We start from the raw sequence: 26347 nt of genomic DNA on the forward strand, positions 1-26347 counted from the left end.
TCAGAGAGCAAAACTTTGGGCACTGCCATATATACAAGAGTGCCACCTGCAGTCCCTCAGTATTTCTCTGACTCCAGCAGTTGGTAGTTGTGCACTCCTGCAGTCTTAGTTTTAGTTAGTTTAGGGAGATAGAAAATTTTCCTTTTTGTTGTTTTCCTTTCTTCGGCTGGTTCCTGAGGTGTTAGGCACCTTCGTGGGCCATCCCTCATCGGAAGCCGGGCGTCTGGGGTGTTGGACACACCTGACTTGGGTCTCGCCCGCTCCAGTTCGGTGGTTAGGCCAGGGGCTCCTGGCTATCCACCTCTGAAGCTGCTCCCTCGACTCCAGGCTTGTGAGCTTAAAGTTTTTTAGTAAAAAAAAAAAAAAAAAAAAAAGTAAAAGAGCAGCTTCGGCTTACACGGTGTCTTGGCTTTGAGGTAAGGAGTCGGGGGCCTCCTCCTGCAGCGGGGGTATGTTGGAGGTCTTTCTTCCTGTCTATTTCCTCCGCTCCCGGGGCTCCAGGCTGGCTGGTGAGAGTTTCCCGCCCCGCTGAGGCGAGCGCTTTACTCAGAGCCGGCCTGCCTTCCGTCACAGACAGTAAACTTCGGGCCTGCTGCCCACAGTTCTCCTAGCGCCGCCGAAGCGCGCGTTTTCTTCACACCGGATGGCCACTGCGTTTTTTTCACTGCGTGTCAGCGCGAGCTTCAAGATGGTGCCCTGGACCAAGTCGGCACCCTGCCGTGCCTGTGGAGCACGCAATCAGCTTCTTGATGAGGGTTCTCTCTGCCCTGACTGTTCCTTGGGCCGGGAGGGCTCATCAGGAATCACTTCCCCTCCCGTGGGGGAGGGGAATGAGGCAAGGGCCGATTTGTGTGTGTGGGGGGATGCCCCTCCCCTGTGTTAGCCCCCATGGGGGAGGATCCTCCATTGGGGATGGACGGTGGTGACCCAGATGCCTTTACTGGAGCAGCAGAGGAGCCAGAAGATTTTTCTCCTCAGTTTATTCGGCTTTATGCACCAAGCCTTCCTGGCTAGGAAGCAGGCGGTGCACAGGAGACCCGGACTGGCCGCTGGATCTTTCGGAGCCACCTCCAAAGAGGGGAAAGTCTGTGGAAGCCCAGCAGCCTTTGGTACAACAGACTCTCCTGTGGGGAGCTCTCCCAGGGGACTTCAAAGGCTGAACCCGATCTTGGGACCGGGACCTGCACCGGATCCTGATACTGTGCCAGATACAGATCTGGATGGGGATCTGGACCCAAACCCGGATTTGGGTATATCCCACACGATGATCCAGATGGTGATGATCCTCTACCCAGAGGGTGACGACCCCAGTGTGGTTCGTCTGTTCAAGCGCAATGAGCTATGCCCCCTTATTCCTCAGGTTTTGGACGTCTTGGGGCTTAAAGTTTCTCAGGAGGAATCGGATAATGAAGGGGTTAATCCGGTGCTCGATGGTATTCGGGGACCGACTTCTTCCTTTCCTTTGCCCAAAAAGGTCCGCAAGCTGGTCACTCGCGAGTGGGACGCCCCAGATGCGGGGCTCAAGGTTGGCAGGGCTATGGCCAAGCTTTATCCTCTATCGTCAGATGTTTTGGATCTTCTCAAGATTCCGAAGATGGATGCGGCAGTTTCAGCAGTTACGAAGAAAACCACCATTCCAGTGACTGGTGCCGCTGCCTTAAAGGACATGCAGGATCGCAAACTGGAGATCTAATTGAAGCGGGTATTTGAGGTAGCCGCTCTGGGTCTCAGAGTGGCAGTCTGCGCCAGCCTGATGCAAAGAGCTTGCCTTTGCTGGGTACAGAAGGCAGCGCCTGGCTCAGGAGCCGCTGGTGGTGGTCCGTTGCAGTCTGATTGCTTGAAAGCGGGCATTGCATATGTGGCGGACGCACTCTATGATCTGGTGCACACGTCGGCACGTAGCATGGTGACCTTGGTGTCGGCACGTAGACTCCTTTGGTTGCGGAACTAGGCGGCGGATTTGTCCTTGAAATCCCGACTCTGTAACCTCCCCTTTAAGGGCAAGCTCCTATTCGGGGAGGAACTTGACCAGTTGGTTAAGCTACTCAGGGAGACCAAGGGCAATTGTCTGCCGGAGGATAGGCGATCCTCAAAGAAGGTGTTTCCTCCTTGGCCCCGTTACCAGGATATGCGCCGCTTTCGGACTGGCAGATATTCTTCTTCTTCTGCTGGATCTAAACAGACTCCAGGATGCCAGCAGTCCTTTCACAGGGGATGTCGCCCCGGACGGGACACAGGAAGTCTCGGGACAGGGGGAGGCAAATCCTCCCAATGAAGCCATGAGCACCCATTCCTTCGTCGAAGCTGTTGGAGGCAGATTATCCAACTTTTACACGGAATGGGAAAGGATCACCTCGGATCGCTGGGTCTTGGAAGTAATCAGGGACAGCTATGCCTTGGAGTTTTCCCGTCCAGTTACAGAAGCCTTTGTGGAATCTTGCGTGTCGTCCTGCTGCAAGCGCAAAGAAGTTCAAGACACTTTGCACCGCCTTCTCGAGCTGCAGGCCATTGTCCCAGTTCCGGAGTCCGAGCGGGGTAGGGGCAGGAACTCCGTGTACTTTGTGGCTCCCAAGAAAGAGGGCATCTTTCATCCAATCCTCGATCTACAAAAGGTGAATCGGAGTCTCCGGGTCCCTCGGTTTTGAATGGAAACTCTGCGGAAGGTTATGGCGGCTGTTCGAAAAGGAGAGTGCCTAGCGTCTTTGGACCTCACGGTAGCGTACCTTCACATTCCGATCCGCCGGAACTATCAGCACTACCTGCGCTTCAAAGTGTTGGGTCAACATTTCCAGTTTCGCGCGCTTCCCTTTGGACTCGCTAAAGCGCCTCGTACATTTACCAAAGTAATGGTCATGGTGGCTGCCTTCCTTCGGTGGGAGGGCATTTTAATCCACCTGTACCTGGACGACTGGTGATCCGGGCGAAGTCTCGGGAAGACTGCGAGAGGTCAATCTACAGAATGCAGCTCACTTTGCAGTCACTCGGTTGATAATAAATGTGCAAAAGAGTCACTTGGAGCCTACCCAAAGACTGGTGTATTTGGGAGCGCTGTTCGATACCTTTCAGGACAAGGTATTTCTGGCAGCGGACAGAGTGACGAGGTTGCAGGACCAGATCCGCAACTTACTGCAGAGGGCGAACCCCACAGTGTGGCATCATTTACAAGTCCTGGGATCGATGGTCTCCATCTTGGATTTGGACCCATGGGCGTTTGCTCCCTTACGACCGTTGCAGCGAGCTCTGTTGTCACGGTGGAGTCCAGTGTCGGAGCAATTCCACTTGCCCATGCCGCTGCTTCCAGAGTCCAGACTCAGTCTTTCATGGTGGCTGTCTCTAGACAGTTTGGGTCGGGGAGTGGATCTGGACCCTCCAAATTGGGTAGTAGTTTCCACCAATGCCAGTCTCTCCGGTTGGGGGGCAGAGCCGCACAGGGGCTTTGGTCACTGACGGAAGAGTCCTGGCACATCAGTCGGCTCGAGATGAGGGCAGTTCGTCTGGCCCTCCAGGCATTCCTACCCTTGCTCGAACACAGGATGGTGCGGGTGTTCTCCGACAATGCGACGATGGTGGCTTACAACAACTGTCAAGGGGGAACAAGAAGTCCCACAGTGGCGCTCGAAGCGCGCCTCTTGTTCGCCTGGACAGAGCATCATCTCCGAGGGATTGTGACTTCACATGTCACCGGAGTGGAGAATGTTCAAGTGGACTTTCTCAGCAGGCAGCAACTCGACCTCGGGGAGTGGGAGCTGTGGGCGAAGCCTGGAACCTCATTTGCGCCAGGAGGGGCATTCCTCAATTGGATCTCTTGGCGACTCGGGCCAATGCAAAAACCGAACGCTTCTTCAGTCGGCGCCGGGAACAAGGATCAGTCGGTCTTAACGTGCTGGTGTGTCCATGGCCCACGGGAATTCTTCTGTATGCCTTTCCTCCCTGGCCCCTTATTGTTCACCTCTTCGTCGAATAGAGCTCCATCCCGGCAGGGAGGTGCTGGTGGCTCCAGAGTGGCCGAGTCGCCCGTGGTTCGCAGATCTGGTTCGCATGGCTTTGGAGGGGCCTCTGCACCTCGCCCACATTCCGAGGATGCTGCGACAAGGGCCCATATTTTCGGATCGGGAGGATCGCTTCTCTCTCGCGGCCTGGCTTTTGAGAGGAGACGTTTACGTTTAAAGGGTTATTTGGAACAAGTTATTTCTACCTTGCTTCAAGCGCAACGTCCGTCTACTTCCATGGTGTACGTTCGAGTTTGGAAACTTTTTGAGACTTGGTGTCTCCAGCGCTCCTACGATCCGTTGGCCGTCAATGTTCCGTGGTGTTGGACTTCTTACAGCAAGGACTGTCTAAGGGGTTAGCCTTCAATTCCCCGCGAGTCCAGGTGGCGGCCTTGGGGGCTCTGTGAGGCAGGTTTCAGGGTTCTTCGCTGGCGGTTCACCCGGATATTGCTCGGTTCCTCAAAGAGGTCAAGCATTTGCGACCTCTAGTGCGCCCGGTGTGACTGAATTGGAATTTAAATTTGGTGCTTCGTGTGCTTTGTGGAGCACCTTTTGAACCTCTTCGTCGAGCTTCCATTAAGGATCTGACTTTAAAGGCCATTTTCTTGGTGGCCATTTGTTCAGCGCGCCAAGTTTCAGAATTACAAGCATTATCGTGTCACGACCCTTTTCTTCGGATTTATGATGATCGGGTATCGTTGCGCATGGTGCCGTCCTTCGTACCCAAGGTGGTCTTCTCCTTTCATGTTAATCAGACTGTGGAGCTTCCTGGGTTCCTGCGGTGGTCCCGGGAGTCAGCTACTGAGAGGGATCTTCATCTCTTGGACGTTCGCCGCATTTTATTACGCTATCTGGAGGTTTCCAATGACTTCCGCTGTTCAGATCATCTCTTCATTCTATTCGGTGGACCAAAGAGAGGGGACAAGGCATCGAAAGCAACCATTTCCAGCTGGATTAAAGAAGCTATCTTTTTGGCCTATATAGCTCGAGGGGGTCAGGTGCCGGTGGGACTGCGTGCTCATTCCAGTAGGGCACAGTCTTCCTGGGCTGAATATCAGTTGCTGTCGCCCCAGGAGATTTGCAGAGCGGCAGTGTGGTCTTCTCTTCACACTTTCACGGTTGGATGTTAATTCTTCTGAACATTCGTCCTTTGGTGAGAGTGTCCTATGAGTGGGTCTTTTGGCTTCCCGCCCAGTGTAGGGTGGCTTGGGTACATCCCACTTTTCTAGACTGATCTGGGTATGTTCAGGAAATGAAAATTGGTTCTTACCTGCTAATTTTTGTTCCTGTAATACCACAGATCAGTCCAGAGGCCCACCCCTTACTTCAGAATCCAAAAGACTGCCGTTGCTAAGTTGTTTTGTATTTGTTCAGAAGCTCTGTTTTGCAGACATATTTGAAGGAGCAGTTTCAGGGGTATTTACGATTTCTTGATTTTTGGGGGCAAATTGGTTATGAGTTTGGTTGGGTTTCAACCCCCCTTTGCCTGTTCGTTTCTTGTGTGAGCTTGGGTACAGGCTAATACTGAGGGACTACAGGTGGCACTCTTGTGTATATATATAGCAGTGCCCAAAGTTTTGCTCTCTGACTCCATCTGCTGGTAGGGATACACAACCCACTTTTCTGGATTGATCTGTGGTATTACAGGAATGAAAATTAGCAGGTAAGAACCAGTTTTCATTTGAAAGCCTTATTCTAACTTTGCATTTGCATTGAGTTGGCAAATGTGTGTAACCTTGCTGCACAGTAGGGTTATCACTGGTATTCTTTAACATGCAGCATCTCTTAAGGATTTTGGGAGACTAAGAAGGCAACTGTAGCATTCCAAATCTTGCTGTAACTAATACAGTAAAATGCCCGCTGAGCAGGATCCACAAAGGCAACAACCTATGGGATGGGGGTCAAAGTGTATTTTTCGAGTATATTTCCACTGTCGTACAGATCCATGGCACAGCATATACATGGCCTACCTCAGAGAGCTTCTGCCAACAGCTCTTTTCATTTTTGGGGGACCCTCTCAGTCTCAACTGGGAGACTTGTCTCTAGATTTTAATTAGCCTTTTCAAGTCTGAGTTTAAGGCAAGTTACAATTCAGGTACAGTGGGAGTTTCTTATCCCACAGGATTTACAATCTAAGCACCTGATTTACTAAGCTTTTTTCCCTTAGACACAGAATGGGAGAAAAGCCTTTAGTAAATCTAGCCCTAAGTTTGTACCTGAGGCAATGGAGGGTGAAGTCCCAAGGTCATGCAAGGCAGAATTTGATCCCTGGCTTACCTGGTTCTCAGAAAATAAAGCAAAGAAATAATGTGAAAGTAAAAATAAATATAAGGTAAAATATAAATGAAGAAAGGTATTTTTTTTTAATAAAATCACACCTATACAATAAGAATCATTTAATATTAGAAATATAGAAATATAAACACTCACGCAGAGCATTGGAAATACAAAAAGTATTGGATATATAAGGTGTTCCTATAGCCAATTAATAGTTGATATTTTTGTTGTATAGATGTGATTTTATATAAAATACCTTTATTGATTTGTATTTTATCATATATTTATTTTTATTTTCGCATTATTCCTCTGCTCTATTTATTGGTATCTTTGTTTACAGCAAATTTGTTTCTCTGTGTTGTCTTCAGGTTACCTGGTTCTCAACCTATTGCTCTAACTATGAGACGACTCTGTAGCTACCATTCCTCTTCTTGGGCCTCTCTGCTCTGTTTCGCCCAGCAGGTAATCAATTAATCTACAGATGCTGAAAACCGAGCTTCCATTCAGCAAAGTTGCTTACCTGTAACAGGTGTTCCCTGAGGACAGCAGGATGTCAATCCTCACATATGGGTGATATCATCTGATGGAGCCCAGCCCGGAATCTTTATGTCAAAGCTTCTAGAACTTTGACTATGCCTCACTGGGCATGGCCAGAATGCCAACATACCATGCATCCACTTGGGAACCTTTTCAGTTTTGTTCCTTAGCATTATAAAGGAGAAGCCGACTCCAAGGGGAGGTGGGTGGGTTTCATGAGGGCTGCTATCCTGCTTGCCCTCATAGAACAACTGTTACAGGTAAGTAGCTCTGTTTTCTCCGAAGGCAAGCAGGCTGGCAGTTCTCACATGTGGAGAATCCCTAGCTACAGATTGCTCCGAATGAAAAAAGGGGAACAGTAACAAAGTGCCAATAGGCACAACAAACTATTTTTGTTGGAAATAAGTTATAAAATAAAAAAAGGCTTATCTGCGAGGGGCATCCTGGAACAAAAATGTGCCCTAGGAGGGAGTGGATTGGGTTCTCACCTCAAAACAAATTCTGCAGGACAGACTGGCCAAACCTACTGTTGCATTGGAAGTCTCTGTCTAAACAGTAGTGAGATGTGACTGTGTGGCGAGAACTCCTCATCGCAGCTTTACAAATTTCCCGCCATAGAGACTGATCTTAAGTGAGCTGACTGTACTATGGCTCAGAGTAAGCCTTGACTTGGCCTATCAGATTCAGTCCCACCTGGGTATAACAGGAGATTGATTTATTTATTTATTTAAACATTTTTATATATCGACAGTCGTTGGGAACATCACATCGGTTTACATATAACATTATGCAGCAACAGGCTTTACAAAAAACACGGAGCTGTGGAATTAAAACCAAGAGCTATCAAGGCAAAATGAGTAACCATGTATGAAGAGCATAAATTTTACAAACAAAAGTATGACCTGGATAAATATTTACATTCAAAGAGAGTTTATATGACCTGAGTGAAATATGTACATTCAGAATAAATCACTGGAAGTATTGACAGAAAAATTACAGGCAAGGCTTTTGAGATGATAAATTTACAAACGAAGGGACAGGAAAGTTAGAGACTATACCCTATGGAGAGATGCAATCTGCTAGCCAATTAAATATAGTCTGTTTGGGAATGGCTATCCCCATTTTGTTGATGTCAACCAAAAACCTGCGTGCATTTTCTGTGAGCTTCAATACGCTCCACATAAAGGCCTATACTCTCCTGCAGTCTAAACTGTGCAGTGTTTGCTCACCTTGGTGGTCATGGAAAAAAATGTTGGAAGAATGATTGGTTAAGATTGAATTCTGACATCACCTTAGGAGGAACTTAGGATGGGCACGCAGAGCCACCCTATCATGATGAAATTTAGTATAAGGTGGATAAATTACTAGAGCCTGGAACTCACTGACTCTGCATGCTGAAGTGACTGCCACCAAAATATGACTTTGCAGGTTAGATATTTCAGATCACAAGAGTGCAGTGACTCAAAGTGAGCTTTCTGGGACAGAATCATGTTGAGGTCCCATGACACAGCTGGAGGCCTGATGGGAGACTTCAAATTGAGCAGGCCCTGCCTGAATTGAACAACCAAAGGCTGTACAAAGATGTAACAGAAACATATTATCTGCTGCGCTGTACAATCACCCCCATACTTAGTTTCCCAGACCTTAAAAGTCAGGGCCCTTGTTTATTGCTGTCTGAGGCCAATTCCCCGTTATCTCTTGCCGTTGAAGCAGAGAGCAATGTTGGAGTTGCATCAAAAGTATCAGGCTTATTGGTTTAGTGTAGTAACACCACATCAGCAAGTTACTTTTAGATGGTAAAAGTCAGAGTCCTTCTTGGTTGCTGTCTGAATCCAATTCCCCTTTTACCACTGCCGTTGAAGCAGAGAACAATGTTGGAGTTGCATCAAGAGTATGAAGGCCTTTGGTTAAGGGTAGTAACTGCCGTATCACCAAGTTACCCCCATGCACTTTTTTCTTCATTTCCATCCTCTAGCCTTTATGGTTCCACACTGTTTATCCCTTGCTACTTTGAATTCTTTGACTGTTTTCGGCTTCACCACCTCCTCCAGAAAGCAATTCCAGGCATCCACCACCCTCTCTGTGAAGAAATATTTCCTGCCGGTTCTGAATCTATCTTCTGCATGCAGGTGCTATACACCAATTGCACCAACGTGAACTCTTACTAAGTTGATCTTGAGACCCAACTTGGATAAATGTAGAAGGTAATCTTGGACTATGTGGTAGTGGATGGACCAGTAGGGAAGAGCAAAAAACATGGATCTCCTGCCACAAAGACTGTACCTTGGGACATGACCAAAAACTATGGATATAATCACTCAACCCGTGATTACATTTCAAACAGTGGGGCAAATCTTTAATTGATAAGCTCGTGATCTGGTATAATAATATTGCCATAAGAATATGTAGAACAAAAGAAAGGATCTTGGGCCTTTTGTTCACACCACAAGGCAAGCCTCCTCCATTTCAGTCCATAGGACTTCCTAGTGAAATCCTTTCTTGAAGCTAACAACTGTGAGACACATCCATTGATAGATCAAAAGGTTGCAAGAGATCAGCTTCTCAGCATCCAGGCAGTGAGAGCCAGGGACCTGATGCTGGAATGATGAACCTGCCTTGATCCTGAGTGATGAGATCTAGGAAAATTTTCAGCCTGGTGGGTTCCATCATGTACATCCCCCTGAGGAATAGAAGCCCAATCTGTCGCAGCCAAAAGGGAGCTATGAGAATCATGGTCCCCTGGTCTTTCAGCTTCAACAGAGCCTTTACAACTAGCAGTATCGAAAGATATGCGTTTAACAGGCCCTTGCTCTAATCTAGGGCAAGGCGTCTGAGAGTAGTTTGCCCTGTGCCCTTTTCCTGGAACAGAAGAGTGGAACCTTATTCTGAGGAGATGCACACAGATCTACCACAGGTGTGCTCCAAATGGTGACGTTCTCCCACAGTGAATCTTTGAGATTTCCTGTGAAGGGGAAAAATCTCTTATGTGGGTGTAAAAATCTTTGAGATTGATAGAGCATAGCCAGTCCCCCCCTTTTTTTTTTAAAGAAAGGAAATCAAGGTGCCCAGGGAAACCATCTTGAACTTTTTCTCTTTTCAGAAATGTGTACAGTGCCCATAGGTCTAGGATGGGATGGAGTTCTCCTGTTTTCTTTGGAATTAGGAAGTACTTGGAGTAGAATCCCTACTCACTTTCCCATGTTGAAATGGGCCGAACTGCATCGGTCTCCATGAGGAAGGAAAGCTCCTTTTTAAAGCAATTCCTGATGTGGCAAGGGAGCAGGGGAGGGGGTGGGGCGATTTGGTGGAAGACCTAATAGATGTAGTTTATACCCTTTTCTTGAGATGCTGAAGACCCAGATGTATGAAATTGTGCTGGGCCAATGGCTTATGTAAAACCTTGGCCTGCCTCCCACAGGAAGGTCCTCTGGCATGGGTATGGGAATGCAGGCTTTGATCTTTGCAATCCAGTCAAAATCCCATCACAGGCATTGACTCGGGTACTGGCTGTGGCTTAGGAATCTGCTGCACTTTGGACAGGCGTAAGGGACTTTCTGAGTATCTGACTGAGGGGGTGAAGGATATCACCTCCTCAGCTGGAAAAAGTGCCTCTTCTGCTCCACTCGGATACTTCCTAGAAGAAGAGGGCGGATCCAGAGTGGCTGCAGAAGCATTGCATAGTGTTCACATATCTGTGCTGCTGCTTTCTTACTCTCTCTGCGAGTGTTTCCTGGACCTCAAATCTGAGGTCCACAGCCAGCTGAGTCTAAGGTCACCAATCCACACCATGGAGACTCTGGATGCCAGCTGGAAAACATCAGAGGTTGAGCAGATCATGTGTTTTCCACATTCCATTTACTTTTCCACCTGTGGCTGGAGCAAGTCCTGCTACTTCTGAGGAAGTTGTTTGGCCACTCTCTGCATCTGCTTAAATAGATCCCACAAGTACTGGTCCATAAAGAGCTAGAAGGAAGCTATGTAGGCATTTAGCATAGCCCCCTAAAACGGCTTACTAACAAGAGTGTCCAGGGTTAGAGAATCCTTCCCTGGGGGCACCAAGGAATGGATCCTAGTCCTCTTAGAACTATTCAGAGCAGATTCAGCCACCACAAATGAGTGCAGTATCTGCCTCATTTTGACTCTTTCTTGTTCATGGGAACCACAGAAAGGAGGGTTTCACATATTTTCATCTGCAACTCTTGAAGGATTTCCTGAACTGGAACTGCCACAACTGGGGCTCCACACACTGGAGGATATCCAGCATTTCATTTCTGGTTTCATCAAAGTAAAGAGAATTTGTCTAATGAAATCTGGGAAGGAGAGGGGGAAATTCCTTCTTTCTGAGGGAGGAGAATGATTGGAGAGAAGACCCACTGATCCCTCTTCAGCAGAGTATCACTGGATCTATAGCCCTACTCCTACAAAAGCTCAGAATCAGAACCCAACTGGCAAGCCAGAAGTAAAGACCAGATGGTGCCCATCTGGCAGATAAAGCTTCAGAGAGGAGTGCACTAGTCTACTTGGGCCTGGAACCCACGAAACACTGGCATCTCAGGGAAGCTTCCTCTCCCAGTGGACTGGAGATCACCATTGGAGCAGTCACCATTGACACCGATTCCCCTCTGAGAACCAGCCTCAGCACCTAATCTGGCACCACTGCAAGGCTGCCATGCAGCTGGGAGGACTCAAGCAGTAGCTCAACTTTAATCAATGCTGGTCTTGACAAGGCATTGAAGGCCTTGGTACTCTGGCCTTCAATGCCAGAGTACCAAGGCCGTACAGTGCCTTGTCCTAGGCCTGCTGTATCTTCTTGTCCAGCTCCTCCTGAAAGATTGTCAATGCCAACATTGACTGGGAGGCAAAAAAGGTGATCATATCTGCCTGGGAACTAAGGGGTGTAACTGTGTTGACACTGGGATTTCTGAAGACGTGCGGTTCCCGAGCTGCTGAGGAGCTCTCCTCTCCACGGGACAGCTTCAGGGTGGTTCTTAGCCATTTCCAGATCATTCCCACTTCCCATATTGTGTACTGAGGGAGAACGATGTTGGTGCTCTTTTCCTTGGCAAGGTGCCCTGCATCAGAACTCCCCAATGCCACCATTGAAGAAGCAGGACCTGACACTGTCTTCAAATGAGAAGAAGCAGGCAATAGCTTGTCAGACTGGGCCCTATCGATGTTGAGGGAATAGAATGCTCATCAGTGAAGCTCATGGGTCCACAATGTCTATGCCAAAGGATCAATCTTCCAGTACCTAAAGTGCTTCTCCATCAGCTAAAGCTGGAACTGTCATCCTTTTGACGTCATGGTCGCACACAAGCAATACCTTTGGACGTTATGCAATGCCTGCAGCCAAAGGATACATCTGTCATGGAAATCATGGTAGACATAACCCTAGCACACAGAGAGCCTTGTTGGAAGCTGCTGGTCTGCTTATCCATGGCCAGTTGGGAAAACAAGGAAAGTGAACTAGAACGCTATAGCAGGGGGACCTGCTGGTGCACTGCTTGAACACAAAAGAAAGGATGGAAATTTGGGGAAACAACCAAAAAACCTACCTAGGGAACTACAAGGAGATGAAAAAAGACCATGGGGACCCACGATAAACAATTCTGAAAAAGTTATCCCCTGAAGAACATACGAGGATCAGGAGAGTGAGGAACTGCAACTGGTGGGTTCCATGGAAAAGAAGGGGTCCCTATGTGGATGTGTGGTATGGTGGCATGCTGGGCAAGCTCAATGAAACACAGTCAAAGGTCTAGAAATGTTGACATAAACGTTCCAGGCTCTGCTCCATCAGATGATTTCATCCACCTATAAGGACTGCCATCTTGCTTGTCCTTGGAGAAAGCCTAGAACTGACAACTACCATCCTATACATAGGTGGTTCTGCCAAATAATTATTTCTATAAATGTTAATCACATTCTGAAAAGCTTTATATTGCTTCTTCAGAGAAAGCTTCTGTTAAGCCTGGCGATAGGAAGAGAAAATGTGTGCATTACAATAAAGTTCTGAAGCTTGATGTCTGGGAGGTGGCCAAAAATCTTTAGGAGGTGTGCGATGCATTTAGTAACAATTGCTTCTTCTGTCACAAAAAAAAAAAAAATGAACACCAAAGATTTATGGAATTGTAAAATGAAGCACCTGGGAAGATTTTGAACACTGACTATTATTTAACATTGCTCAGGAAGTCTACTTGGGACTTTGAGTATCCTTCCAATGAAGCACCTCACCACAGGCAGTCTCAGGTCAATGCACCTCCACTGGGCTTCTGTGATATTTATTTTCTGGTCAGAATCTTTTGCTGACCTTAACCTATCACTGTGTAATATCTCTGCCATGTTTCTTTGAAGTCCTCATCCCAGTGAAAAATTGAAACTGGCTCTGCTGAAGTATCAGCGAGAAACGTGAGAGATGTCATCTATTGCACCTTAGTGTTTGTCCATTCTCCATGATGTGGATACACATGGGCAAGACTTTGGTAGCCTGATGAGTTTAGTCAAGGACACAGAGCATGTCAATTGCTTTAAAAAAATATATTGCAGCAGTTTAGAACCGGATGAGGACACATTTCCTTTTTCCTCGCATAATCCAATGCGTCTTCTCTGCGGCTTGCTCCAGATCTGACACTAACATGTGGAAACCCTGCCTGAAGGTCAGGTTGGTACAGGATTTTTTTTTTTTTTCTGATGTAAGGCCATGTCCAGCTCTAATAAGGGAAACAAGATAATGTTCTTTCTTCCCACAGAAGATCTTTCTCTCAACATGCTCATTAGTTTGTGGCAACTGAGGTATAGATGTGGTATAACAAACTCCAGACATTTATGGGGAAAATATGAAATAAATAAAATAGGGAATTGCTATCAGACATCACAGTATTTGGAGCATAATAGCTGCTGACTACCAATCTATAATTAGGTGTTTGGCAGGGGTGTTTTCTAGCAATGCCTCTGCTGAGAAATTAGAAATTAGCTACTTTTGCACTGGTTTTTCATCTCTGCCGACACCTCACATATTTTCTGAGGGTGACGTACCCGTTAGTGTGCATTAGGGATGTGAATCGTTTTTTGACGATTTAAAATATCGTCCGATATATTTTAAATCGTCAAAAATCGTTAGGGCCACGATACAATACCAATTCCCCCGATTTATCGTCAAAAAATCGTAAATCGGGGGAAGGGGGAGGGCAGGAAAACCGGCACACTAAAACCCCCTAAAACCCACCCCCGACCCTTTAAATTAAATCCCCCACCCTCCCGAACCCCCCCCCCAAATGCCTTAAATTACCTGGGGGTCCAGCGGCACACTAAAACACCCTAAAACCCACCCCCGGCACACTAAAACCCCCTAAAACCCACCCCGACCCTTTAAATTAAATCCCCCACCCCAAATGCCTTAAATTACCTGGGGGTCCGTAGCGGCGGTCCGTAGCTTAAATTACCCCCGGGTCCGTAGCTAAATCGGGGGGAGGGGGAGAGCAGGAAATCTGGCACACTAAATCGTGGTGTCTTCAGCCGGCGCCATTTTGCAAAATGGCCACCGCAAAATGGCGGTGGCCATAGACCAATACGATTCGACGCAGGAGGTCGTTCCGGACCCCCGCTGGACTTTTGGCAAGTCTTGTGGGGGTCAGGAGGCCCCCCCAAGCTGGCCAAAAGTTCCTGGGGGTCCAGCGGGGGCCCTGGAGCGATCTCCTGCCGTGAATCGTTTCCGTACGGAAAATGGCGCCGGCAGGAGATCGACTGCAGGAGGTCGTTCAGCGAGGGTTCCGGACCCTGGAGCGATCTCCTGCCGCGAATCGTTTCCGTACGGAAAATGGCAAGTCTTGTGGGGGTCAGGAGGGCCGTACGGAGATCGACTGCAGGAGGTCATTCAGCGAGGGTTCCGGACCCCCGCTGAACGACCTCCTGCAGTTGATCTCCTGCCGGCGCCATTTTCCGTACGGAAACGATTCGCGGCAGGAGATCGCTCCAGGGCCCCCGCTGGACCCCCAGGAACTTTTGGCCAGCTTGGGGGGGCCTCCTGACCCCCACAAGACTTGACAAAAGTCCAGCGGGGGTCCGGAACGACCTCCTGCGTCGAATCGTATTGGTCTATGGCCGCCGCCATTTTGCGGCGGCCATTTTGCAAAATGGCGCCGGCTGAAGACACCACGATTTAGTGTGCCAGATTTCCTGCTCTCCCCCTTCCCCCGATTTAGCTACGGACCCGGGGGTAATTTAAGCTACGGACCGCCGCTACGGACCCCCAGGTAATTTAAGGCATTTGGGGTGGGGGATTTAATTTAAAGGGTCGGGGTGGGTTTTAGTGTGCCGGTGGTGGGTTTTAGAGGGTTTTAGTGTGCCGCTGGACCCCCAGTTAATTTAAGGCATTTGGGGAGGATGGGGGATTTAATTTAAAGGGTCGGGGGTGGGTTTTAGGGGGTTTTAGTGTGCCGGTTCACGATTTTAACGATTGTAACGATACTCTAAACACCCAAACGGCGACGATACGATTCCCTCCCCTTCCCAGCCGAAATCGATCGTTAAGACGATCGAGGACACGATTCACATCTCTAGTGTGCATTTCTGGGTCTGGAATGCCTTTGAAAAATTAAAAATCTTTATTTGGGTGATACACCTGTTTTAAGAGCGTATATCCATTAAATGTGAACCAGTCAACTTCCACTTTTTCTCCATGGCGTAGATGGGTCACTGGGTGTTGGCATGGCTTGCTTAAGTTGCTTCATCCTAAAGTTCTGGCAAATATTAAAAATATTTATGGTTCTCAATAGCTTGCATTTGTCCAAAACAATTACACTTCTCATCCTTCTCTTAGAGATTTGCATTCCCAGGTGTCCTTTGTGCAACCTGTCCAGCATTAAGCCAGGGGAAGAGCAATCAGGCCCCGTCTAAAGCTGAAAGCTCTCCACCACCCTTTTTGTCAGCTGCAGGGAATGTCCTGCATTACTTTATGTCAATGGCCATCATTTGCAGCTGCTTTTGCACTGGTTTTTCATCTCTGCTGACACCTCATATGTTTTCTGAGGGTGACGTACCCGTTAGTGCATGTTTCTGTTCTCGGGTCTGGAATGCCATTGAAACACTGCCCCTCGCGTGTTTTAAGCGCATATGGCCGTAGCAGTAAACAAAGGTCTTTAACTCCCAGGAGGTGCGTTGCTTAGTCCCGGTCTGAAAATTACAGAGAACAGCAGAGATGAGCATAAAACTAGGCTTTTGGATGCCCAACTGTCATCTGGGTAATTACCATCAGGATGGTGGATATATTTTTCTCAGAGTAATTCTGCACAAATTCCTGTACTTCTAGGAATCATTGTCACAGATCTCTGAGCATACACTCCAGGAACTGTTTAATGTTATTCATTTAATGAAGCATTTATAGTCTGCAAAATTCAAGACAAATCACATACAAGAGGGGGCAATACGATCCACCCACTGGGCAAGGTTTAGGATCCTGCTCTGAAATCTTCTTTCCCTATCTGTAATCTTTATGAGTTGGGGGCTCCTTTAATTAGAACAATGTGAAAGGGGCTGTGGTGCAGGAGCGAGACCACACCAATCGGACGCGAAAGGGCATGGAAGCCGAAAGGCTTTTGTGGAGAGCAATATTTAGTTTGAGACATTTGTTACTGCATCTCTTTCAGCATTCCGCAGGCTTTACGATATTCCGATGTAACTGCAGTAGAAATAGATTTTGGAGAATTCCAGCCCTAAAAAAAAAAAAAAATTCAAAAGCTTAATTGGAACTTAGATGCACAAAATAAAGGATGCAGGTAAGTCAGAGCTGTGTGCTCAGCATAGATTTTTTAAAAGCCTTAAAATGTGGATGATGAAATGACCTGCAGAACTTTGTAATGAGGGCACCCTATTAATGCACCTTGTCCTGAAGCAGATAACTTTAGGTACATCTCCGTTGGATGCATGTCGGCCTAATGTTCAAAGGCAATTTACCTTGTGCTTTAAAGGTGAAGTTTATTATGTAAAATGTTTGAAAGTACAGGTGTAAATCTGAATGTACTACACCACTGAAAATTTGTGCCTTTGTCTTTAACACCCTCGGAGGACAATTTTCAGCCAGAGCTAGTCACGCCAAAATGGATTTAGCATAGCGAGATGGGGCTGTTTCAAAATTTCACTCACCATTCCTCAATGCAGGTGAAAACAAGTGTACTTTTGCCCCCACTGGAAAGGGCTTGACCTAAGACTGGGAAAGTATGCTACAGGATTTCACTTTGCTTCAAAGTATAGATGCACGCTACACGCCACCAACAGCTCCTAAAGAACTGGTGCATACTACTTGTAGACAAAAACGCCTAAATTACTTCTTAATCATTTATTTTTTATAACATATTGTACTGCTACTTTCTGTTTTTATTTTGTAAACCATTATGATGGTTTTACCGAATAACAGTATATAAAACTAATAAATAATAAAATACAGGCACACGGTGCATGCAGACAAAAGCATCTATGGTACCTGTCAGCCCCGCATTTTCACATGGAAACTTCTTGGGGAGTTTCCCTTTGAAAATCAGCGGACCAGCAAGCTAGCCATAGAGTTTCCAAATTGCCCCCAAATATATTAGAAATATACACGAATGGATCAAACCCTTCTTAGGTCCCCTCACCCTCCTTTCTCTTCTCCCAACATGTCTCCAGTGCTTAGAAGTAAACTCCTGCATTCATTTTGTCACACATGAATTGTCATAATATTAGTATGCTTATGGATCATGGTCCATACCCTGCTTCTGAGCATCTTCCCTCCCATGCTGATTCACACTTCCAGTACAGCAGGAGCCAGGTGCCAGTGTATTGGTGCCATGAGTGACCATAAAGCTCCATGGCAAGGGAGACAAGCTGGGCCAGGCTCGGTGTATTCCCATTGCATACTTGGAGTTGTAGTTCTGATTTGCCTACAATAAAAATCAGGACTACATCTCCATGCATGCAGTGGGGGAAACGCCAAGGCTAGCCCAGCTTGTCCCCTTGTACGTAGAGATGTATGGTCACCCTAACCATAATCCACAATCTGGATTTCTGAGAAGGATCTGCATCCTAGTGGATGCAGATCCTAGAGAAAAGATGTTTATGCCTTTGGCCAAATCCTTGTTGAGCTCTTCTCTGGAGTATTGTGTCCGATTCTGAAGGCTGTACCACCCTATAGCAAGGGCTCCCAAACTTTTGCGGAGCATGGACCCCTTTTCAACCTCCAAAATGTTCATGGACCTCCACTCGTTTCTCTTTAATTTTTACATGCAGTTATATGCCATATATGGAAAAGTTAATGTAATAAAGAAATAATGATATACACACACCAGAATCATTCTGAGCGATCCTCAACTCCTGCCTTGCTTCCCCTCACCCATGGCCCCCTTTCCAAATCCAGCTCTCTCTGCTTGGCCCCTTCCTGAGTGCATTCCCTGTCCTCCTCTCTCCCATGACGTGTTTCTCCTGCGCTCAGCCCCTTTGTCCCGTGTCCTCTCCCTCCTGACTTCCAGCCATGTTCCTTTCCCTCTTGCCCCACTTCCCCTCATCCATGGCCCTTTCTTGAGTGTTTCCCTCTTGGTCCCTCTCTCCTGCCCTCTGATGCCCATCTTCTCCCATAGACCCTTTCCTCCTGCCGTGCTTCCCCTCACCCATTTATTTATTTATTTTTATTTATAGGCTTTTATATACCGAAGTATTGGTGATGGCCTTCACTCCGGTTTACATTTTAACAATGAGTACATTACCAACCAAAGTAGCAACTTTAACATGTATAACTTTGCAACGAGGAGATACATTGAATTTGGTGGATCAAATAGAACGTATGGGGAATTGGGAGAGAAAAACTTTGATAGGGAGAGGGGGATATATACAATAGCAACTTAAGAGAGAATGTTGGGCACGTCTGTTAGCACGCTGATCCGAGGGGGTACGGCTGCAATTCTAGATGGGGGTTAGGAGAGAGAGTGACGGGATGGAGGTGGGAGGATTAGTGGAGGAGGGGCGGGAGTTAAGGATGAGGAGAGGGTTAAGGTGAGAGGTGGGGAGGGGATCTGCTGGAGTGGTCATATGTGTTAGTTTACCTATTTCCATTACCCCTTCCTGTCTTCCTTCCTCCTCTCTGTTCCCTGTCCTCTCCTTCCTGCCCCACTTCCCTCATCCATGGTCCTTTGCTGAGTCTTGCCTTCTTGATCCCTTCCCAAGAGACTTCCCCTCCTGCTCTTTATTCCGGTGTCTCTGTCCTCTCCTTCCTGCCTTCTCCCGCTTCCTCTCACCATTTGCCCTTGCCTGAGCATTTCCCATTTGGCCCCCTTCTCTCTTGCTGTCACCTGTCCCCTCCCACCTACCCTCTTTCACCCCTGGCCCCTTCCCTTACCCATGACCCCTTCCTGTGTGCTGCCCCCCCCCTCCTCAATTTCCACAATGCCTTCTCTTTGCCCCCTTTCCTTTCCCTGTCCTCTTTTCTCCTGCCCTCGCCCATGTTCCCTTTCCAAACACCTTCCCTTCCCTCTACCTCCTTGTGGTCCTTCGCCCCTCCCACCTGCCCTCCCTCTATATTCCCATAGAAAAATTCTGGTACTTTCTTCCTTGTTCAGTCAGGCCCTCAGCTCCTTCAGATGTTATTCAGAGCGGGACTGCACTGGCACCAGCGGCTGTCCTCCCCGCAGTGCTCTTCTCCTCACTCTTCATAGTGCAGGAACCAGACGTTTGGTACCAACATGCTCTTCCAAGTCTCTCCTGGCGGCAGCCTTCCTTCTCCAACACCCTGCTCCTTGCTTTTCTCAGTGCATAACCAAGCTTTCAGTGGCAGCTTGCTCTTGCAGGCCTCTCCATATGGCTGGAGCCAGCTCTTGGCAGCTGCCCTGATCCTCACTCTTCTCACTCTTCTCACTGCAGGTCCTGGGCACAGGAAGCAGGGCTCGGTGCAGAGCCCGCTGAGATGGTCTTGCGGACCCCTAGGAGTCTGCAGATCCACAGGTTGGGAACCAGTGGCCTACCACAATGGTTCGGGCCCTGCGCCAAAAAGCCCTATAAGTTGAGACTTGAGGACCTTAATATACATACTCCAAAGGACACAAGAGAAGGAATATAATAAAAACATTCAGATACCTCAGGTATAAATAATGCATAAAAAGCAAACCTTTTCCAATAAAAATAAAGTTCTTGATAATGAGATGAGGCTCAGACGTTCATTAGAAAATGTGTCAGATACACAGAACACCTCTCGGGAGTTGTAGTGATGGCAACATTAGTAGCACAACATCAGTATGAGATAAGCATAGAGCATCCCTAGTTGCTAAGAAGTAAAAGGAAAGGCAGGGATCAACTAGGGTCTAAGACGCTGAACCATGAAATACATTTGGCAGACTGGATGCACCTTACAGTCATTCTCTACTATCAGATTCTCCTTTTTGGTTCACATTTGGACAGTGAATGCAGTTGGTCGTTTGGACACATAGGGTCTGATTTACTAAGGCTTTTCTCCCATTCTGTGTCAATGGGAAACATGTGTAATAAATGAGGCCTATAGTTTGAAGCAAATCCCCTTAAGCAGTAACTGAAAGGAGAACTGGGGTTGAAATGAAAAGTCTGAATGTAAGTCACACCAGCACATGTCAATTTAATAGGGTCAAAGTTTACTCATTCCATTCCAGCACTATTAATACACCCACCTATTTATACCCTGTGAGCTGAGACCCAAGCTGCAGCTGCAGAACTCAGCACAGGCCAGGGAACATTATCGCAACAGAAAAGCAGAGACGGGAAGAGCCTGCCTTGGAGGGGGATTCCGGCACCACCATTCAACAACTCGAATGCAGGCACCAACAGAACAACTACTTGCAAGCAGACGTCTGAGAAGAAACCTGGGTCCCAGAATACTGTTACCAGTCTTCACTACACGTAAGATTGATTAAGAGAGGTGCTATGGAGAGTCCAGAGAGCCATGTGCTGAACGTAGGAGCCATAGCATCTCCTGTTGGTGTGGCTCGTTTGCTACAAGCAGCATTTGGGTGCACTACGTTCAGTCTGGTGGCACACCGAGCTGGGTTCAATGAGGCTCCCGGGACTTTCTGCATCTTTGTCTGGTGCTTCTGTTTTGCCGTTACGGTGTTCATCATCGCGTGTGAACTGACTCGTGTACATGGCTGCCTGCATATCCTCTCCTGGGGTAATTTCACTGCTGCTTTTGCCATGCTGGCCACACTCATGTCTGTCACGGCAGCAATTATCTACTCTCTTTATTTTGTGCAGCTCAGTTGTTATTCTATCGGCTGTGAGGTTAGAGACTTCCGGATTGCAGCCAGCGTCTTTGCCAGCTTGTTATTCATTGTTTACCTGGTGGAAGTGTTCCTGATCCGAGCCAAGCCAGGCCAGGCCAGCAGCTATATGGCTACCATCTCTGGCCTTCTAAAAATCATCCAGGCTTTTGTGGCTTGCATCATCTTTGGGGCACTGGTGAGTGAGAGTCAGTACAAGCGCTACGTGGCTACCCAGTGGTGTGTGGCTGTTTACAGCTTCTGCTTTGTGGTCACAGTGATAGTCATTGCCCTAAACGTGACAGGGAAGAGAATGACCCTGCACTGCCCATTTGAGCGTTTGGTGGTTATCTACACGGTGCTGGCAGTGCTGATGTACATGAGCGCTGCTGTGATCTGGCCTGTCTTTTGCTTTGACAGTAAATATGGCTCAGTGCGGCGACCACAGCAATGCAGTTGGGGACGATGTGCCTGGGATAGCCAGCTGGTGATCACCGTCTTCACTCACCTTAACCTCCTTCTCTACATTGCGGACCTGGTGTGCTCACAGCGCCTCCGTTTTGTGAACCAACCTTAAAGAGACAATTCAAGAGAGATTCGGGAAAGGGGGTGGGGGGGGTAATGGTCAAGCCGTGCTGGCAAGTCCATCATGCAGTAAAACTAGTGCGGCACATTATGGAGTGGTCTGCTCAACCAAACCCTCAATTTGTTCTGCTCCCAGCATGTGTTTTTGATTGTCACCTGTACTAACAGCAGACTGAATCAGACAACTTGTTGATTAGGATGTGGTGAGATAAGAAGCCCTCTGGCTCCTGAACTTTCAGAGTATGAACTTAAGTAAAGACAGCAACACTGTCTCTGCTGCAAGGGGCTGAAGGAAGAATATTTAGAAGGGGCTAAGGGGAAGAATGTCAAAGAGTAGGGTCCTAGCTCCTGTTTCAAAGCTTATAGCTAAAGTGTCAAAAATTTTCTACCTGTTCTAGTTTGATGCTGTGGATAATAAATTAATCATTTGCAATATAAACTCCCAGTAAGACGTCAATAAAATGGGAGACATGAGATAAAAAGGCCTATGTAGAAATGGAACTCCAGGATAATATCCTAACCTGCCCATATGATCAGGATTTCACTGACAGGATGTATGAGTAAGGTGAGGATCAGTGTCATACTTGTCGTGTTCCAGGGCACAGGACTGCATTCAAAATGACTCCTGGCCAATGTCCTTACTTATGTATCAAAAGTAGCCCAGTACGGCCAGTTCCAAAAGAGCTGGAAGACCAAAAATAGCATAGAGAACCTACTGACCAAAAAAAAAAGGCTATAACATGGTTTCCAAAAGAGAACCAAAGCAAATCACCACCCACTTTCCAACACTTGCTGCATACGCACATTGACTTCCTTTCCCTTGGAACATCTTGTTTTGCAGGCTGGAAGCTGAACTCAAAGATAATTCCAGCAGATACAAAGAAGAGAAAGTATCTGTGGAATGGGGGGAATGAACAAATGCAGCTTGGAATGAGGGTCCTGAGAGGTTGAATGAGCTGTTCCTTGGAGTTGTCATTCTTTATTCAGAAAGTGGATCAGAGAAAGGACTTGCATGCTGAACTGACAGCCCTGCCCCTCAGGCCATCCCTGTTACACACATTAGTCCTGGGGGAAATCTGCGCTACTGCGGAGCACAGAATTTGCGCTGAATCCCCCCCCCCCGCGCAGAATTGCCAAATGCTGCACAGAAAATGGCAGAGAAGACCCCGGCATGCTGTGAACGGAGCACGTGAAGATGAAGGCCTCAACATGCCGTTCGCAGCGAAGATGAAGGCCCCCATGTGCTGCAGGATGCACTCCGCTTGCGGCGATGATGAAGGCTCCGGCGCACCATTCCCGGTGCAGATGAAGGCCCCCGTGTGTCGTGAACGGAGTATGCTCTGCTCACGGCGAAGATCAAGGCCCCGGTGAGAGTGAATGTGTGTGTGTGTGAGAGCGGAGAGAAAAAGGAGTGTGAGAAAGGGGAGGATGTGTGAGAGAGTAGAGGGGAGGGAAGGGGGTGTGGGGGAGGGGAGGGTGAGAGAATGGGAGGTTAGAGAGCAGGGAGGGGGATGCTTGAGTGTGGGTGCCAGAGAGAGGGAGCCTAACATGAGGAGATTGTGAAAGAGTATGTATGTGTGAGAGAGATTGGGAGCGCATGTGTATGAAAAAGGGATCATGTGTATGTGAGGGTGCTAGCCTGTGTGAAGGGATTGTGTATGTGTGAGACAAAATCTGTGTGAATGGGTACATGACAGAGAGACATAGGTAGCCTGTGTGAGGATGTATGTGTGAGAGAGAGAGGGAGCTTGTGTGGGTGTGTATGCAAGAGAGAGGGCCCTGTAAGAGGGGATGTGTGTGCGAGAGAGTGAGAGAGCCTGTATGAAGGTGTGTGTATGTGTATTAGAGAGAGGGAACATGTGTGTGAGAGAGGGAGGGAAAGAGGGAGTCTGTGTGAGGGGCAGTATCGAGAACGGCGTCAAACTCTGGGACTGGCGATAGAGTGGAAGGGGTTGAGCCTAGAGGTGGAGGGAAGAGATAATGGCAGGTGAAGGAGTTGGGGCCTGAGAGGGCAAAGTGGCCAGGGGAGTAGGGAGAGCGAGTGGAAGGGACACATGTTTTTGTGCACAGAATTCCCCCAGGAGTAACACATGACCAGAGCTCCTGGTGTCATACGGCAGATTTTTCAAGATTGCATGGCAAAAGTTAGCAAATTGTGTGACCAGTTTTTTAAAATTCTGCAGCAATTATGTGGCAAATTTGCATAAAGAGTCACACCTCTCCTATGCATAAAAAAGTCTATATTTTATTGAAATATTCATATTGTGTTTTTTTTTTTAATAATATTTACACTATACACAAATAAAAAATGTACCAAGTAAAAAATTCAACCATTTTTCAAGTTAAGACATAATTACAAACCTTTACCTGTGAAATTCACTTTTGTTTTGAAATAGTGCAACCATCTTTTTTATATTTTCCTGAGAAAATCCTTGTCATCTTTCCAAGTATGAGCTTTTGTATGCTAAAAATACCCTCAGCATTAGCAGTTTGACATGCTGTTAATTACACATATATTGGAGACATGGTCACAGATACAGTAAGGGGGCTGAATTAGCACAAGTTTGAAACTTGTCAGTAATATCAGTCATCAAGGTTTCAATGAATCGAAATTAATGCGCTCTCTGCTAATTGCAGATTTCCAAAAATACATCCAGATCTTTGTAATTGGGGTATGACTGACCACATATGCAAGTGCAGGAATCTTTGTATAAAGATGAAATTCTTCTAAAGAGACATCAGCCAGGAATTATATCACCATCATCTTTGGTTTGATAAGGATTTAAGAGAGATCTTTGAGGGACGAAACAATAAATATGTGCTGGGCCTACTAAGTATGCTCAAGCTTTCAAACTTATTGGATCCACTAGTAACAATACCAATATCCCATGCTCTCATTTGCTAGTAGGAATTTACCAGTCCCCTTCTAAAGCTGCATGCTGACCTTACGGTGACATCTTCAGGTAATTTAACCCAAAATACCAACTGCCCTTTGAAACTTTCAAGATTTGTTTTTAACAATTGGCTGCTAATCTACTATTGACCCTCCAGCAATCTTCTGTTAATGTCCTATAAGAGAATGTTCATGCATTACTTTGAAAAATTGTTGAGGTATAAACTATACCATTTCAGTTTGTCATAGTTAGTGCCTCTAGCCTCTTGTGATTGTGGGGCTGCAGGAGAAACTCCATAATCAACATTCCTGAAAGCTTTTACACCTCGTAATTCAGTCTTTTGAAGAAAGCTGCAGGGTACCTGCCTACCTTCAGTCTCGTCTGTCTCTCTGCTCCTGTGCCAGTCCCTGGCCTGGCAAACAGCCTACAAGGAATCTTCTCCTTTTGTTGTCCCCCCCCCCCCTTTTCTCCTGCCCTGAAGTGAGCAGGAGCGCAGGGGTGAAGTTGGAATGGACAGAAAAAGCAGTAAGAATGGACACCTGGATGCCCAACTCCAGGCCATGACCTCAATCCCATTTCTAAGCACATAACTTGTTTGGTTTTGTTTTTTTAACATGGCATTTTCTTCCTACTCTTTTGGGCTTCCAGTTCAACTGAAAGTGGCCCCTACTGCAATAACCTGGTGTTGTCCCCTTTTTTAACCCCCTCCAACTGAATGACCCAACCATTACAGCAACAATCTTTGGCCAGGGAACCCTGTACATGTGCATCCTTATTCTGACTGTAGGTGTCACATTGTGCAATGGGGAAGTCTTTCCCCAGGAGCTGCAGTATTTTCATCTGGCCCAATATGCAGAGCCAGGAGCTAGGCTCAGAAATTGAACCACATTATCCTGAATGATAGCACACAACATTACGCTGGTCTTCCAAACATTTTTAAGGTAGGCAATTAAAACAGAGAAACAAATACCTCTCCAATGATGTGCCAATCATACTTTATTAACCTTCAAATGTTATTTTTCTTGGGTTTCTTCATCGCAAAGTCACACATACCAAGTGGACTTAGGAGGAGATGCACAGAATCCTGGTCTCCCTGACTCACCTATGCCTCTGGGGCAGGCCACAGGAGCCCTTGAAACTGTCCTTAAAATCATCTAAACTTGAAATGCTTTCTCCTCTGCAGTTTTTCTTAGCTCAGAGTCGATACAGTAAGGCCGCGTTAGAAAGAGTGCGGCAGTGCCGGGCGCACCGTTTGCCCCACGCACTGTTCTGATCACATACCGCTCGATACTCTATTTAAATTGTTTGCAAATGCAAGCCGCGTATGCAAAGCGTTAGGGGAAGCGTTAGGCCCGCGCAACCCATTTTACTGTATAGGCGCTTAATACAGCGCCTATACAGTATCCTGGGTGAGCTGATACCTGTCATTTCAAATGACATTTGAAATGACAGGCACCAGGAAGTGGATCCCAACTTTAACCCAGGAAAACCTAAAAACCGAAAACCCCCTCCTCCTGAAGCGGCTCGACATGTGCCAACTTACCTTTTGTTGCTTTTCAGCCCCTTCCCTGCCGCCCTCCGGAGGGGGCAGCCGGCGGCTCGCAGTGGTCCCCCCCACACAGGTCCCGGTTCTCCTGGCTCGGCAACAGCAGTACAACAGCTAGGGCTCCATCCGGCTTGCAGCGTTCCTCCCCCCCCGCCCCCGCAGGTCCCGGTTCTCCTGGCTCGGCGTGAAGTGCCCTCTCCGGCACGAGCGAAGCGAAGCGTTCTTTCGTTGGCTGGAGCGCCCGATTTGGGCGCTCCAGCCAATGAAAGCACATAGACA

The 26347-nt window shown here is 47.4% G+C and overlaps 1 protein-coding gene across 1 annotated transcript; it reads left to right on the forward strand.

Annotated features, from left to right (window-relative positions):
• The first annotated feature begins 20685 nt into the window (after positions 1 to 20685).
• On the forward strand, positions 20686 to 22364 carry MYADML2 (myeloid associated differentiation marker like 2). Its single transcript, XM_029599059.1, has one exon. It carries the CDS (start codon positions 20712 to 20714, stop codon positions 21618 to 21620), a length of 909 nt encoding a protein of 302 aa, XP_029454919.1. The 5' UTR covers positions 20686 to 20711; the 3' UTR covers positions 21621 to 22364.
• Positions 22365 to 26347: the final 3983 nt, after the last annotated feature.

This window comes from Rhinatrema bivittatum, chromosome 4, assembly GCF_901001135.1.
Source record: "Rhinatrema bivittatum chromosome 4, aRhiBiv1.1, whole genome shotgun sequence".
Lineage (NCBI taxonomy): Eukaryota > Metazoa > Chordata > Amphibia > Gymnophiona > Rhinatrematidae > Rhinatrema > Rhinatrema bivittatum.

Bases quoted from the DNA above. Each gene is read 5' to 3' on its own strand.
- MYADML2 (XM_029599059.1), top strand. From the start codon at position 20,712: ATGGAGAGTCCAGAGAGCCATGTGCTGAACGTAGGAGCCATAGCATCT.